At 35.9% G+C, this 17,216-nt stretch overlaps 1 protein-coding gene across 4 annotated transcripts in view; it reads left to right on the forward strand.

Moving 5' to 3' along the window:
• MON2 (MON2 regulator of endosome-to-Golgi trafficking) overlaps nucleotides 1–17,216 on the forward strand; it is a 151,364-nt gene that overhangs the window by 51,678 nt on the left and 82,470 nt on the right. For all 4 annotated transcript variants that reach the window (XM_078146113.1, XM_020990175.2, XM_020990177.2 and 1 more), the window contains 14 exons: nucleotides 411–605; nucleotides 4,020–4,144; nucleotides 4,491–4,630; nucleotides 5,274–5,427; nucleotides 7,870–8,099; nucleotides 8,356–8,437; nucleotides 8,967–9,151; nucleotides 9,661–9,773; nucleotides 10,087–10,191; nucleotides 10,587–10,667; nucleotides 10,750–10,823; nucleotides 10,910–11,000; nucleotides 15,318–15,419; nucleotides 16,735–16,845. In XM_078146113.1, the coding sequence (XP_078002239.1) occupies nucleotides 411–605; nucleotides 4,020–4,144; nucleotides 4,491–4,630; nucleotides 5,274–5,427; nucleotides 7,870–8,099; nucleotides 8,356–8,437; nucleotides 8,967–9,151; nucleotides 9,661–9,773; nucleotides 10,087–10,191; nucleotides 10,587–10,667; nucleotides 10,750–10,823; nucleotides 10,910–11,000; nucleotides 15,318–15,419; nucleotides 16,735–16,845 (1,788 nt within the window). The remainder of the gene's footprint in view (nucleotides 1–410; nucleotides 606–4,019; nucleotides 4,145–4,490; nucleotides 4,631–5,273; nucleotides 5,428–7,869; nucleotides 8,100–8,355; nucleotides 8,438–8,966; nucleotides 9,152–9,660; nucleotides 9,774–10,086; nucleotides 10,192–10,586; nucleotides 10,668–10,749; nucleotides 10,824–10,909; nucleotides 11,001–15,317; nucleotides 15,420–16,734; nucleotides 16,846–17,216) is intronic.

Below are 17,216 nucleotides of genomic sequence, written 5' to 3' on the forward strand. Positions count from 1 at the left end.
AGTCATGCTCATATCACATATTTTTAGAGTAATTTTTTTTGTTCTTAAGTAATTAGGTATACCTGAGCCATAGCATCAATCTGAAAAATCAGTCATCAAGTCTTTTCTGTGTGTGTGCATTTACATGCAAATCTGAAGAATGGAATAGAAGATATACTTACTATAACCAAGTTTTCTCATTTAATTGTCTTTTTAATGCTTTCATTAGTACAAATTTATCTTTGCCTGTCATTTAGACCATTTGATCTTTAAGGAAAAACAGCTCTGAAGAATGTCTAACAATTTTGTGAAAGGCCGTAGGAATTATGTACAGGAGTTTCTGATGTTGTTCCTTAAAATGCTTTACTGACTAAAAAGTAAGATTTTACTTTAGAATTAGTAAGTGTTAATTGAAGTTTTTTCTTTCACAGCACCAGGAATTCAGTTTCCTTCTTAAAGAAAGGGTGTGTCCGCTTGTGATAAAGCTCTTCTCCCCAAATATCAAGTTCAGACAAGGTTCCTGTACTTCATCTTCCCCTGCACCAGTTGAAAAACCATATTTTCCCATTTGTATGCGTCTGCTGCGAGTAGTTTCAGTTTTGATTAAGCAGTTTTATAGTCTTTTGGTAAGTACTGCTTTCTTAAGTTTCTTGTGGAGGTGTATGGGATAACTCACTTTTAGAAATTTATCCATTGGAGACCTTAGCTTTTAAGTCAGTCAGCTTTTAAGTGGGTTATCCATATTTTAATTTTGTCTGTATTTATACAGTATGTCTGTTGTGTGAAGAAATAAGACGCTGACTGAAGGAATCACAAGATTGGCAGTGTCATTAATGTCTCTTAATTGTCCTTGTGTCCCACTTGAAGAGTAATAAAGACTAATAACTTTTCTTCTTCTTTCACTTATATAAAATCTTGTAGTTGAATGGGCTGAAGCCACGAGTTTGCAATTTGTCCTAAATCATGCAGTTCAGTTTGAAATCCAGGACTAGAACTAAAGTCCATTTCTCTTTATACATTTCATTTGCATAAATTCATTGCCTCTTATAACAAATTAAATCACTTAATATGTCAAAAGATTGAAATCTCGTTGGTGTGGGTACTCTACACTGACTCAGATCACAGCCATTCCACGTGTTTTCATTTTAGTATGTGCACACCCAACTCTCTATTTAGGCAGTTTCATGAGTTACCGTGAAATAATTTACCTGATAAATAATCTTCTAATGATTAAAAAAAAAGAGAGAGAGAGAAGAAACTTAGTTATAGAATATATTGTGATATTCTTGATTAAAAGACAATTAAAGTTATAATTCATTGTTAGACATTTAAATTATATGTTTTGAGGCAAATCATGTGCTGTATCTTTACATTGTTTAAGCCAAGATTTATTATGTATATGATGAGTACACTTCTTAACATAGAACTGTCATCTCCTTTTGAAAAGATCAAGATACATCATTTGTGGCAAATTCATAGAAAATGGAATGGAAACAATGTTTTAAATTATTGTAAATCCTACATCCAAGGCATACAGTCTTAAAAAATAAGACTGTATAAATAAAACTAATTTTCCAAGATTCACAAAACAAATTGATACACAAATGCATACATTATACTAGCTAGGAATACTTACAGTGGCAATATATGAGGAGTTCCAATTTTCAATTCTTTGAGAGGGGCAGGTGTTATGTATTTATTATATTCTTGTGTTTTGGAAATTGGTGGTCCTGGTATGGTACAGACTAGAAGTTGACAAAATATGCCATGTCGTATGTGTGAATGGTTGGCATGAGGGCTGCTTTGTTTTTTTCCAGTGACATGTAGGATCTCTACCAGCTGCCCCACTTTCTGCCTAATACTTGTGAGAGTTGGTGCCTTCTGGCTTTTTATCACTTGCAGTGTTTTATGTCCAGATTAGCTCAGAAACAGGTCAGGGCATGGTGAAAGATTGTGTATGGATAGGGTCTGTGATGCAGAGTAATTTGTCCTCTCAGCTTTGAGGATTGATTGGGGAGAAAATTACAGTAAACATACTGGAACAAGCCCTAAATCTGAAATAAGAGGAAAATTTAGGTTTGAATCCTGTCTCTGTTAATTGGCTGTGTGACCTTGACCAAGTAACAGCTAATACTGGTCCTTTGTTTCTCCATCAGTAGATAGAGTAGAAGTTGGACCAGGTGATTTCTAAGGTCTTTTCTAAAATCAAATCTTATTTTCCTGCAATATTTTATTATCTCGTTTATATACGTTTAGGAATGTTATATACTATTATATTAAATTACTTGGGAATAAGACCTTAAGAGCATGAAATTAGAACTTGAAAGGACCTTAGAGGTCATGTCATCAACCACCTCATTTAACACGAGGCCCAGAGAAGTTAGTGACTTTTTTTGGGTGGGGGATGGTGAGGCAGTTGGGGTTAAGTGACTTGCCCAAGGTCACACACCTAGTAAGTGTCAAGTATCTGGTCTGAGATAGGATTTGAACTCAGGTCCTCCAGACTCCAGGGCCGGTGCTTTATCCACTGCGCCACCTAGCTGCCACAGTTAGTTACTTTTTAAGGTCACATAAGGTCACTAAGTAGCAGAGCCAGTATTTGAACCTGGGTCTTCTGACTCTAACTCCAGTGTTCTTTCCTCTGTTTATCACTGCTTTTTCAGTAAATTTATTTTTGTGATAGGTTTTTTTTTTAATAGTATGTTACTATATAGGGAAATACTGATTTGCCACATTTTGTTTTAATGGAAAGGTATTGATTCTTTTGGTATTCCAGTAACTTCTTGTTTGAGCTTTATTTCAATCATCTTTTTATCTTAAGTTATCTTACTCTACATGAGTATATTGGTTTTTTTTCAAATTTTAAATGAATAAATTCCATCTTTTTCCCAAGGGTTACAGTTTTATTATTACAATTAAAATCATTGTCAGAAAGTCAGACCTGTTCACTGTTTATGTCAGCATTTCATTTTTTAGTACCATTTTTAGCAGTAGATTTAATTGAAAATCAAATGTTTTGCTGTTGTTTTTTGTCCTGTTGTAGAAACAGTGAGGGTTCTTTCAATCTTTGTGACCATACAAATCATAGGATCGTAGGTCTAGAGCTGAAAGGGATCTCAGAGACCAGCTACTCCAACCTCCTTATTTTACAGATGAGGAATCTGAGGCTCAGAGAGGTTAGTTGATTTGCCCAAGATCACACAGGTAGGAAGCTCAGAAGTGGGATTTGAACACCAAAGTCCACTGACTCCAGAACCAGTAGTACTCTTTCTGCTGTACCTTTTCACAAGATGAATTTCAAAATATTACTTTAATCTACAGCTCTCTGATTTATAGCTCCCCTTCTATTAAATAAAATAAGAACATATTTGGCTCATTAAAGTATTTGTTTACAGTATTGCACATTTTGCATACATCAGATTACAATACATCAAATTCAACACACTTTTATGAAGCACCTACCTTGGATTTGTTAGTGTATCAAGCACTAGGCATACAAAGAAAAAAATTAATCATTTCCCTTAAAGAGCTTACATTCTTCTTACAGGACACAATACTTACATAGAAGAGTAAACACAAAATATATAACGCGTGATTTCAAGAGGGAGAGAACACTACAACAGTTGGGGTGGAGGGGAGTGGAGGAAAGGCCTGTATAGGAAGTGAGTGACACCAGATAATCCTCTTTATTATATACCTTGATTCTAAATTTTAACATCCTATGGCACTCTTTCTATACTTTGTAAATTTAAAGCTAATTATTTTTTGTGATGTTAACTGTAGGAAATTTCGTCCTCTGGATCCATATTAACATTTGTAGACAGTCAGTGTTCACTGAATTTTTTATACAGTGTCTGAAATAAGTGAAATACTTTTTAAAACAACTTTCACTCAATATTTCTAGACACAACCTTCAGTGGACTACTTCCCCATATCAGCTTGAATTAGTCATAGAGTATATTTTAAAACGTGGTTAGATTCTGGTATCAAGTTGGTTAACTAAGAGGTGTGTTGTATATTCTAAATGTTTCTTCCTTTAGGTAACCGAATGTGAGATATTTCTTTCACTCCTAGTGAAGTTTCTGGATGCAGATAAGCCCCAGTGGCTAAGAGCAGTTGCAGTGGAATCAATTCATAGGCTCTGTGTGCAGCCCCAGTTATTAAGGTAGGACCCCAGAGGCACAGACAGAGGTTTCTGTTGTCAGAAAGTGAAATAATTGTTCCAAATTATTAAGGATTTTTTCAAACAAAATTAGACTTTATATGTGTGGGATTAGAGAGGTAGAGAGACCTTTCAGTGGGAGGGGAAGGTGATTGTTCATTTAAGACTGAGCAAGGGATGACAGATTTGTTTAAAATGATGAACTCTTTGAAGTATTCTCAGATGAATAAGATTTTGTCTTTATTTTTGATTGGCACTAAGGAACTTCAATGTATAACATCTTGACTGGTTTATTAGCATGATTGTGGCTAAATATTGTTGTTTAGAAACATTTTAAAGTATTTTGCAGGTCCTTTTGTCAATCTTATGACATGAAACAACATTCTACTAAGGTTTTCCGAGACATTGTGAATGCATTGGGATCCTTCATCCAGTCACTGTTTCTTGTCCCAACAACAGGGACTCCATCTGCTACAACAAATCAAGCTGGTAAATGCTCTTTTGCCTTTTTTTCCCTTTTAGTTACTTCACATTAATTTGTTTAAACTTTCTTAATCTGGTAGGCACAGATCTTCTCAGTTTTGTTCTTTACATCAAAAAAGCTATCTTCCTGCATACGGACTATGACACAATTAGTCAATCAGTATTTATTAAGTGCCTATTCTGTGACAGGAACTGTGACCAGGAATACAGAAAGAGAAGTGAAATGACCCCTCTCCTTAAGGAGCTTCTATTCTGTCAGAGGAGATAAACATTTACCTAAACTAGTATATAGAAAAGATAAAAAATAAATACAGTGTAAAAGCAGGGGGAGGGTGGTAATGTGAGGGGATTCAGGAAAAGTTTCACACTGAAGCTGTGACTTTGAAGGAAACAAGGGGATTCGAAGAGGCATAGAAGAGGAAGGAGTGTGCGTAAAATCATATAGATGGGATATGGAGTGCCATGAATGAGAATAGCAAGAAAGGGAGTAATGTATAATTAAAAAAGGTATGTTGGGAACACATTATGAAAGGCTTCAAACACCAGAGGAACTTACTATAATAAAGAAGTGGCTGTACTTTTGAGTTTTACATACTTGTAAATAAGAAGAGGATTGAAGGTTAAGTTAATAATCTTCCTTATTTTGTAGGAAATAATAATTCTGGTGGTCCAGCCTCAGCACCGGCAAACTCAGGAATGTTGGGAATGGCTGGAGGTGTTACTGTGCTACCTGCTTTTGAATATAGAGGGACCTGGATACCTATCCTGACTGTCACAGTCCAAGGGAGTGCCAAAGCAACCTAGTAAGTAGTAGCAGTATTTGTTCTGTCAGCAGTGGGATCTTGGAGAGGGATATTTCATCATGAAGTGCTTTCCAATATATCTTCTTTCCCCATTATTGTAGATAACTACTGTTAAGGACAGAGTATTGTTGTATTCTTATATTCACAGCTTAGCTGTGACATTTTTAGCTGATTCTTCTACTCGGAGACCTATGTTTGGGGCTAACTTTTTCTCATGTTATTTTTATTGTTTATGTACTTTTAACATACCAAGGCAAGACATGAGAGAGGCAATGCAGTCCATTCCCTCAGTATTATTTTTATCAGTTTATCTTTGTTTTTGTCTAATGGCTTCAGTTCATTTGCACCATTTTCTTGCTGATTTATCTTTCACTATCTGTTCTCAGGGTTTGTAGATTTTTTTTTTACTTCAGCTGTTGTCTAAGCCACACATTCTACATTTTCAATTAAATTTTTGAGCCCTAAGGTGGTATTTATCTCTGCTAAATTTCATCTTAGTTTCAGCTCATTCTAACTTGATAGCTAGCTCTTCATGGATCATTCTAGCTTTTGGTTCCTGACTCTCTTGTTCAGTACATTTTTTTCCTGCTTTGGTCATTTGCAGATTTGATAATCATGACATTCATCTGTCCCTTCTTTATTTTATCTGAAAGCATTGGTAGCAAAGTAATATTGACCTTTATACATAGATTACAGTGATCATAATTGTGTCTTCCAGTTGTGGTTTTCTTCCAACTTGTATGCCGTTAAAAATATTTTTCCAGTACTTCTTTTGAAAACATACCACATAAGTATATTTTAAAAAGTCTGCCATTTCAGTGAGTTCTTAAATGAGCACTAAAGTGAATACTTGCTTTGGATATAGAAAAAAATTGTTTTGACATAATTAGCTGTGACATGCTGTAGTAATATACCTAAGTCGATGTGTCTTTGTCTCTGGACATTTTTGCCTAGTGGTTCAAAGTGTTATGTGCTCAATGCTAGGGATACAGAGAAAGGTAAAAATATCGTTCCTGAAGCTCTCACTGTAATGGGGGAAACAACATCCAAATAATTATGTACATAAAATGAAAATAGAAAGTTATCTTAGAGGGTGTGTGTGTGTGTGTGTGTGTGTGTGTGTGTGTGTGTGTGCGCGCGTGCGCGCGCGCATGTACATGTCTGTGCTTACACACAAACCCGGAATGCTAAGAGGTGGAGGGAGGGAGGGAGAGCATTCCAACCATAAGGGACAACCAGTACAAATGTATGGAATTGAGAGATAGATTAGATGAGGAGCAGCAAGTAGGCTACTGTGGTTGTAGCATAGAATACTTGGAGGGGAGTGAGAAATGGAAAGGGGGAAGGGAACAAGCATTTGTTACGTACCTACTATGTGCCAGGTAGTACTTTACAAATATCTCATTTGATCCTCACAACAACTCTGTGAAGTAGGTGCTATTATTATTTCCATTTTACAGTTGAGGAAACTGAGGCAGAGAGCGGTTAAGTGACTTGCTCAGGGTCACATAAGCAAGTAAGTGTCTGATGCTGGATTTGAGCTCAAGTCTTCCTGATTGCAAGTCCAGTACTGTTTCCACTGTACTACCTAGTTAGTCGCTCATCTTTCCAGACTGGAAAAATAGAAAGGGGCCAGGTTGGGAAGGCTTTAAGTAATAAACAGGAATTTATATTTGATCCTGGAGGTAATAAGGAGCCACCAGAGTTTATCCTCACCTTGAGGCAGCTAGGATCTGGGAAGTTCTCTCCCAATTGCTCTTCCATTTTGGGCGAAAGTTTTCATTTTGTATGTTTTCATGATTAAAGCATGTAGGCCATTGCCAAAACATTTTATAATCTTGATAAGGCACATTCCATACTTGAAAATATTAGAAGGTTATTATTTTTTCCACAAATTTATTACCAGTCACAAATGTAGCAGTTGGCCTGTTCTTTTTTTTCCTGCTGAGAAGAAGAAGGCAGCTTATTGAGGAAATAGGAAATTAAGCCTTAGTATTCCCATTTGTACAAATAGAATTTACTTCATTATTAAGAAAAATTAATTTACTTTTCCCTTTTAGAGATCGCTGTAGTGTAGTGTGAAGTGTCCCAGTTTTGTTTTTATAAGTACAGGTGTCAAGTCCTGGTTCTTTGGTTTCTTAGCTGAACTCAGGCAAATTGCTTAATCTCTTTTGGCCTCAGTGTCCTTATTTCTGAAATAAGAGGGTTGAACTAGATGAATTGTAAGGTTCCTTTCAACTTTAAAACTACTATCCTGTGTTTTATAAATTACCTATAATGCCCTCTTTGAGAGTTATTAAATAAGATGACTCATGTCAGTGCTTTTTTGTAAGCCTTAGACGTTCATATAAATGTCAGGGTTGTTTTTGTTTTTGTTTTTTTGTTTGTTACTTTCATCTTTACTGTTTCCTTATTAATGCTGTGATTTCTTGATAATTTCAGCCTTGAGATGCTAGATAAAGTGGAACCTCCAACTATTCCTGAAGGGTATGCCATGTCTGTGGCATTCCACTGTTTGCTAGACCTTGTACGTGGCATTACTACTATGATTGAAGGAGAGTTAGGACAGGTGGAAACAGAAAGTCAGACTACCACCGAAACAGCTTCTTCACCAGCACAATCATCAGAACAAGATTTTCAGTCTGCATCTGATCAGATGGATAAGGAAACAGGTATAAAATGTGATAGTTTTCTGAAGTGTAAAATGAGATGATTCATATGCTAGGGGGAAGCCTTTCTTGCACCCAAATCATTTAAAAAACAGCTAGGCTTAAGAATTATTTGTTTGAAATTAACTGTGTAACTGTTAGTTTTTAAAGATAATTCAGCCATATTTTCAAAGAATGAATTTTTCAAAATTGAATTGTTGGCGAAACATTTAACATTTTTGCTATCTAGTAAGTACTGTGAGATTTTTTTTCCTTTAAGTTAGCAGAGCTGTGTGGGAAGAAATGGTGAATGCCTGCTGGTGTGGCCTTCTTGCTGCATTGTCACTTCTTCTTGATGCTAGGTATTCAGTCTTTGTACTTCTTTGCTTTATAGTTTGTATTAATAATGATTGCTTTAGAACTGTTGCCTTATAATGAAAAGTAATGATTGCCTTGCTTTTTTACTTGCTTAATAGAAAACAAAATATTAATAACAAAAGAGGCCTAATTCTACCTCAGAATTAACTTTTTAATGAGATTGCAAGATTGATGAAGCACATACCATCAACTTAACTTTTATTTAAAAGGCTATAAAATTGCCTCTTTGGAAAAGTATCTTATATTCTAAATCTTTTTTAATTCTTAAAAAGTTTAATTTTATATTTACACATGGCCTGTGTATTGCTTATACTGTTCTTCATATTTGTAGAATGCTATAATAATAAATTCAGTATACCAAGAGTTATAGTAATAAATTAAAATAGCTTTCCAATTATTTGGATTTTGAAAATATTTTGTATCCAATTTTTTTTTAGAATATTGGGGGGCTGCGTATTACTATCTTTTTTGCCAATTAGTCAGGAAGTCCTAAATAGCTTATTCTCTCTCCAGCACAGATGAAGCTGCCACTGAAAATATTTTAAAAGCTGAGCTGACAATGGCTGCTCTCTGTGGGAGACTAGGCCTTGTAACTTCAAGAGACGCTTTTATTACTGCCATTTGCAAAGGCTCCTTGCCTCCACATTATGCTCTTACAGTATTGAACACGACAACTGCAGCTACATTTTCTAGCAAATGTAAGACTTGAAATTTAGTTTCCATTTTATTCATCTATTTGTATCAGAAACTAATACAGTGATAGCATTTCATTATCACATTAATTTGAATAAAACTGACTTACGTAAAAATATTTTTGTTTTGCATATACCCATCTGTCATTCTAACATGATATATGTTTCAGTGTGATAGTTTTCTGACTAAAAATATTAACTAAATTACTTGGGACTCCATCACTTGACAAATTCATCCTTTAACTTTGTTTTCTTTTTGAAAATATCTATCAGCATTTTCAGTGGTATAGGAAACTTTTTTTCTCTTTATGATTTATTAACTTTTTTATAGTCTTTAAAATGTACATTATTTCCTTACTCCACCAAATACAGATATAGAATCAATATTATGTGTAACAAAGTAACATTGTACAATAATAAATGCAATTATGCTTATAATTTGATATTTTTAAAAACTGGTTTTTAGATAAACATTCAGTATATTTTAATTATTAGATCTTTCTTTTGTTCCCCAGCATATGCCATTCAGGGACAGAATGTTCAGATGATCAGCCCATCAAGTGAGTCTCACCAGCAAGTTGTAGCAGTTGGTCAGCCTCTAGCAGTCCAGCCGCAGGGGACAGTAATGGTAAAAGAGATGCCCTTACTTATTCTTGGCTAGCACATTAACAAGGAAATCTTTTGAATTTTCTCTGGACATATATTAAAATTTTACCTTTTTTAGCCTAAGTAGTTTATATAAGGAGATGGTGAACTATACAGTTCGCATATATGATCTAATTTCTTGCATAAGTGTAGTTTGTGATTTGAGGAACTTGACTTTAATATTGTATTTAAAGTTGTTGTCCAAACCACTTGTTTATTTTTTTTAATATGAGTAGTGTTACTTTCTTCTACCCTTAAAAAATATGTAACATTTTCTTTTTTTGTTTTATGTTTAGTTGACTTCAAAAAACATCCAGTGTATGAGGACTTTACTTAACTTGGCGCACTGCCATGGAGCTGTTCTTGGGACATCTTGGCAACTTGTCTTGGCAACTCTGCAGGTATGGCTTCAAAATCTGGACCAGAGGGGGCTGGTTTCATATACAGCAGTTAGGACTACCCTCGGAACCAGGCAGGATCTGTGGGCCAATGTCACCCTGTGCTTTCTTCCTCGTGCATAGACAGTAGAAGACAGGACAAAAGAAAGGAAATGAAGAATGAGAGAGAACACAGAGCAGAGAATGAGAGGAACGAGGCGTGCATGGCATGGTGTGCTAGAATGTTACTCTTAATTGCCTTATTCTAATGAATGTCATGGCGGTATCATCACCTAGCCTCTGGGGTAAACATTTAATGTCAGTAGTGGTTCCACCGATATACTTTGTGTATTGCTGTCATTTAAAAACTTATTTTTACTTGCATTAGTTTGAAATGTCCCTTTCTCCCTCCATTACAGCATCTTGTGTGGATTCTGGGGCTGAAACCTGGTAGTGGGGGTGCCTTAAAACCTGGGAGAGCTGTGGAAGGACCCAGTACAGTAAGCATGAATCATCATTATTCTTGATTGAATAACTGCCCAGAACTTTTTTGTGTCACATTTAATTTTATCTTTTTCTTAGGTTCTAACTACAGCAGTTATGACTGATTTACCTGTAATTTCCAACATACTTTCAAGATTGTTTGAAAGCTCACAGTAAGGAATTTTTTTTTCATAGAACAGTTAACTTCAGCTGCATTTTATAGATCAAAATGTCTTAATTTTTTTTTTAATTTTTTTAGATATCTTGATGATGTATCATTACATCATTTAATAAATGCCCTTTGTTCCTTATCTTTGGAAGCAATGGATATGGCCTATGGAAATAATAAGGTACAACATTTTACCTTTATATCTTAAATATTACAGATTGCTCAGTAAAAAAATAGAGTTGAACTCCTTTATGATCCAGTTTTTAGGGGGCAGGATTAAAATTAATCTTTTGGTCAACTGTGGTGCATGTTTTATATGTCAGAGAGGCAGCATTGTGGTGAATACAGTATGCTTGACTTACAGTCAGAAGGACCATTTTTGGACTTGTGACACTAGCTAACTCTCAGATCACTGGCAATTCACTTCATCTCTGAATGTCAGTTTACTCATCTACAGAAATACAAGAATACCTGTTGTACATCTCAGGATTGTTGTAAAGCTCAAATGAGATAAATAAACAAGTATGTATTAAGCATCTACCCTGTGCCAGCAGCAGTGTTAGGTTCTGAATATATAAGCACAAGAATGAAACTGTTCCTTTCTTCAAAGCACTTATAGTTAATCAAGGGGGAGTCAGAATGTAAACAAATGTATTTTTAAAAATATATAAAATAAATGCAAGGTAAATTCCTTTGTAGGGACTGGATGGCAATAGGAACAGTGGGAATTGGGAAAAGCTTCATTTAAAAGGTGTAGTTTGTGCAAAATTTTTTTTTTAAAAAATATTTTTCTTTAACAAATTTTGTTTTTATATTGTTTTATTCCCTGCCCCCCTCTCTCTAGCCATCTCATATAACAAAAAAAAAAATTTAAGGCAAAAAAAATCAGCAAAACTGATCAATACATGGAAACAGTCTGGAAATATGCACTGTTCAATACCTCCCACCCCTGTAAAGAAGGAGGAGAGAGGGAGAGCTGCCTTCTTAAATCCCTTCTTTGGGGCCATGTTTGTTCTTCGTAATTTTGCAACCTTCATGTCTGTTGTTTTTTGCTTGTTCTTTACCTTTATATTGTTATAGTCATAGTATTGTTTTGGGGGATTGAGAAGAGTTTTGTTGTAATAAAGGAGTGCTAAGAAACTGAGGAGAAAATACAATTCATTGCAGTTCAGGCCAAGGGAGAATCCCAGACCTGGGAGCCGTAGGTCATATGAGAGGACCAGCTAGCAGGCCAATCTGACTGGATTGTAGAGTCCTTGAAGGAGATTAATGTTTGAAAAGGGTGAAAGATAGATTGGAGCTAGATTGTGAAGGGCTTTAAAAGCTAAACAAAAGAGTTTATATTTGATCCTAGTGGGAAAAGAGAACCATTAGAGTTTCAGTACTGGTGTGTTGTGATCAGTCTTGAGCTTTAGAAAAATAATTTTGGCAGTGATGTTTAGGGAAACCAATTAGAAGCTACTGCATTAGTTCAAGTGAGTCATGATGACATTCTGAGCTAGACTGGTAATAGGTGTTTGGTGATATGAATAGGAAGAAAGGGATGAATGTGAAAATTGTGACAAATGACATGATTTGCTGACTTATTAGATAAGTAATCTGAGGGGTAAAGGAGAGTGAGGAGTTAAGGATAATGCCTGTGTTGGAAACCTGGATGACTTGGAAGGATAATGGTGCTCTTGGGAGAAATAGGGAAGTTTGGGGATGGGAGGTAGAAATGGTTTGAGGGAAAGAGAATTATATTTTGTACGTCTTTGAGTTTGAGATGACTACAGGGCATCCAGTTGAGTAGTCAATAAGTAGCTGCAGAAGTGTGACTGGAGCTTAGGAGAAAGAATCTGTACTAGATTTGAAACTGCATAGACATGGGAGCTGCTGAGGTTACTGAGTGAGAGAGTATAGAAAGAGAATAGAGAGGACCAGAACAAAGTGTTGGGGATGACCCTAGTAAAGGGTCATAACGTGGATGATCAAAAAAACAAAGGGATGGAGATGTAGTCATCCTAGAAGTAGGAGGAAAACCAAGAAAAAAGCAATCTCATCAAAACCCAGAGAGTAGAGTTTGCAGAAAGAGAGGGTGCTTAATTAACTGTTTCAAATCCTGCAGAGAGGTTAAGGATGAAGATTGAGAAAAGCCTTCAGATCACTAGTAACTTTAGAGAGAGCAGTTTCATTTGAGTGGTGAAGTCATGAACCAAGTGAGGAGAAGCTAGAGGCAATGAGAATAGACAGCTTTTTAAGGAAGTTTGGCTATGAAAGGGAAGAGAGATGTAGGATGGTGGCTTTGGTAGATGGTAGGATCATATGAGGATTTCTTAAGCACAGGGAAATTTAGGGGGAAGATATTTGAAGAAAGTAACCATTGATAGGCAGAAAGATTAAAGAGAGAAGATAATTGTGGGAACAAGTTTTTAGAGGAGATGAGATTAAGAATACTCATAGAGGGGTTGGACTTGGCAAAGAAAAAAGTTCCCTATCATCAGGTACTAGAGTGAAGGAGGAAGAATGAGGGTTAATATCATGAAGTTCTGAGATGTGGAGAAAAGGGAGCTCACAGCAAATGATTTCTTCTTCAGTTGGGTGAGTAGATGGTGCAGTGGATAGAGTGTTAGGCCTGGAGTCAGGAAGACATGAGGTCAAACCTACCTCAGACACTTACTAGCTTATTGACCCTGGGCAAGTTACTTAACCTCTGTCTGTCTCATGTTCCTCATCTGTAAAATGGAGATCATAATAGCACCTACCTCCGCAGGGCATGAGGACAAAATAAGAGAATATTTGTCATATGCTTTGCAAACCTTAAGATTCTATATAAATGCTAGCTAGTTATTATATTTCCTCAGCAAAGAATGAGGTGTGGTCCTTAGCTGAGAGGAAATGGGGAGATGGGTTGGGAGTGGGGGGCTTGAAAAGAGAAGGTTTGGAATAGCCTCTAGTTATTAGGATAGGGAATCAGGGAGGAGGGAAAGAATCACCTCACTGTGTTGAGGGCCCAGCTGAGATTAAATAACCTAAATTTTTAGTTGACTCAGTTGTGTAGTTTCCTCTAGTTCCATTTAGCAGCATGTGAGTAGAGAAGGAAACAAGCATTTATGAAGTGCCAGTTATGTGCCTGGCACTGGGCTTTACAAATGTTCTCTCATTTAATTCTTACAACCACACTGTGAGGTAGGTGCTATTATCTCCATTTTTTACATCTGAGGAAACTGAGGCAGAGGTTAAGTGACTTGCCTAGCATCACTCAGCTAGTACCTGTCTGAGGTCTGATTTGAACTCAGATCTTCCTGATTTTAGGCCCAGCCCTCTGTTCCCTGGGCCACCTTACTAGCAGCCTCTAATAATAAGAACTGAGATGGCAGATAGTGGGATTAATAGAGGGTTGGGGTTTGGCAAGATGTAAACCATCAAAGGAGGTAGGGAGGAGGAAGGGGCTTCTAGAGCAGATGATGATGTAGAAATGAGTTAGTTACCTAGATAGTTGAGATAGGGAAGGGATGAAAAGTTAAAGCAAGATTGATGGCTTGGGAGAGTACTGAAGGAAGGAGCAATCGGAGGCGTGCATGAGCAGGAAAAGGTGTAAGAGAAGGAAGACACAGGAAGAGATGGGGTTATGTTATGAAATAATGACGCTTACTACCTATTGTGGCTAATTTGTAAAGTGCCACTTGCTTTGGAAGCAGAAGCTTAGTTTTAAATCCTGATTCAGCCTTAGTCTCTGTTAGATTGATGGCAAGTCATTTACCTGAGGGCTTAGGTTACCTCATTTGTCAAATTAGTGGGTATGATCTCTATGGTTTCTTCTGACTCAAAATACAGTGATGCTCTCCTTTTGTGAATATTGGCTGACATGCCACTAGTGCTGTCCTTAGGCACCTCTGGAGTCAGATGGCGTTTTCTTGCCTCTTCCCAAGACTTGTAGAGCTGTTGTAATCTTATTTCTCTTCTTGTCAGTGTGGTTGCTGCTCACTCAGTGCTACTTTACCTTGTAATCTCTACCGTTCTCTTCTCCCTGCCCTTCCATTTCAGATTTCTTTTGCTTTTTGTGTACTTTCAAAGTGGGAAAACATACTCAGTAGCCATAGTCATTCACATCACTGCTTTCCTTCTGTTTTGAGAAATGACCAATCAAAACATGTTGGAAGTGATACTTTTCTCTTCCTTGGCTACTTCATTATTGAAAGGTGCTGCTTGGCCACTACCCATCTTCTCCCCCCACCCCAACCTACTTTGAGGTTTGTAGCCTTTTCATTGTTCAGAGATACCAGAAGACTGATATTCTCCAGATAACCATGAGTTGGTTTGTTTGGTTTTTTTTCCTGAACTGTATACATGAGCATAGTTCCTGGCTCATATCAGGTGCTTAATAAATGCTTATTGAATTTCACTGTTAAATTGCTTAGTAACCTTTTGTATCTTGTGTAGTTTGATGTTAATGACACTTCTACGTACTAAAGATTTTCTTTGTAGTATCAAAATGTAACTCATTTTTTCCACCTAGGAACCATCTCTTTTTGCAGTTGCCAAGTTGCTAGAAACAGGACTTGTTAACATGCACAGAATAGAAATTTTATGGAGACCTTTAACTGGCCATCTTCTTGAGGTAACCTGTTTCTGTAAGATATACTGTTCTGTTTTTGATAAAGAATTTTGAGTGACTTTTTTCTTCTTTCAATAAAATAAAGAAATACATCCCCTCAATTGCTATCTAATATGTAAGAATATTTTTATTGTTTAGTCACTTTTCCTTTGTGTCCAACTCTTTGTTTGGGGTTTTCTGGGGAAAGATACTGGAATGGTTTGCCATTTCCCTCTTCAGCTCATTTTACAGATGAGGAACTGAGGCAGACAGGGTTAAGTGATTTGCTCAGGGTCACAGCTCGTAAGTCTGAGGCTGGATTTGAACTCTGCTCTTTCTGACTGCAAGTCTAGCACTCTATCCGCTGTGCCACCTAGCTGTCTGTTATATGCAAGAGTAGCCATCTTGAAAACACAGTGTTAACATTTGATTATTTTTTTCCTTGTCTTGGGTTCTTGTTGCTACAAGCAAAGCAGTTACATAGTTGAATGAATGGATAGAATTTTGAACTTAGAGTTAGAAGACCTGAGACACTTTACTAGCTCTGTGACACTGGGCAAGTCTTTTAATTTCTTTCAGCCTCAGTTTCCTCCTCTGTAAAATGAGGAAATCTCTCATAAGAAACTATGAACCCTTTGATATCTAAGTGTATGAAGACGTTCTCTCTAAAATTACCTACAATGGCTTTCAAAGCAAGGACATTGTACATAAATTGCCTTTAAATGTTAATTCAGTTAGTAATTAGAATTACTTTTTTTTAATGAATTTTATCATAAGAAATCCTAATTACTCTGTTTCTGCATACGTTTTTCAAAGGAAGATATCTATTAAAAAGGACGACTGGAGATAGAATTTACTGGATTTTTTTTTAGTGTAAAATTTTTGCAGAATTTACTGATAGCATATTATGAAGAACACGTTTTCCCTGCATAAGTTTATTTTGAAAGTAGAATGGATTTTAGTTGCTTATTCTGATTTCATGTTGATTTTCTCTGATTTAATCCTATATTTTTTCCAGCAACTTTTGTCTTAGTTTTCATCTTTTTTCCTCCTGTCTCTTTCTTTCTATTGCTTCCTCTTGTCCTCTTGTATAGAAGGTAAGTTGTTTGCCTATAGGTATATGTTTTTTAAATTTATTATTAATAAGCTTATTGTCAGAATTTTTGCTTAATTTTCTTTTCCCACCTCATTTAAGATCATTGGAATATAGTTTTTAAAATGTGACTGACTTGCCAGGATATGTAAAATGATTTTTTTCATAGATTAAGGTTTGATTTTGAATGTACATGTTTTTATTTTAGAAGATGGATGTTTGAATTTTAATGTATTGTATCTTCAGGTTTGTCAGCATCCAAATTCCCGAATGAGAGAATGGGGAGCAGAAGCCTTAACTTCACTTATTAAAGCAGGCTTAACATTTAACCATGATCCACCTCTTTCACAAAATCAGGTAATTTAAGGAGACAAATGTGAAGTAAAGGATGACCTTGTTCCAGTTATAACTATTTTATCAGTTCAGAAAGTGGGTAAAATTCAAGATACAGAATCCTGCTTCTGAAATGCTTTATCTGGTATATGTAGTAGAGATATCATCTACTCTAAAATATCATTTGTAAAAGCCTGCCTGTTTTCTTCTTATAACTTCATCAGACAACATATGTGTAAGGTTTTTTTCTTCTTAGAAATTTAAAAGAGATAAGAAAGTAGTCAAAGAGATTAGTAGGTGTTGCTATCCAGTTTGGTCACCCTTTTCTAGTAATAATAAGATCTTTTTAAAAATGTGGCATTATGTAATTTATTTCTTTAAATTACTTTCTAGAA

Source organism: Phascolarctos cinereus, unplaced genomic scaffold (genome assembly GCF_003287225.1).
Source record: "Phascolarctos cinereus isolate Bilbo 61053 unplaced genomic scaffold, phaCin_HiC Scaffold_1;HRSCAF=81, whole genome shotgun sequence".
Classification (NCBI taxonomy): domain Eukaryota; kingdom Metazoa; phylum Chordata; class Mammalia; order Diprotodontia; family Phascolarctidae; genus Phascolarctos; species Phascolarctos cinereus.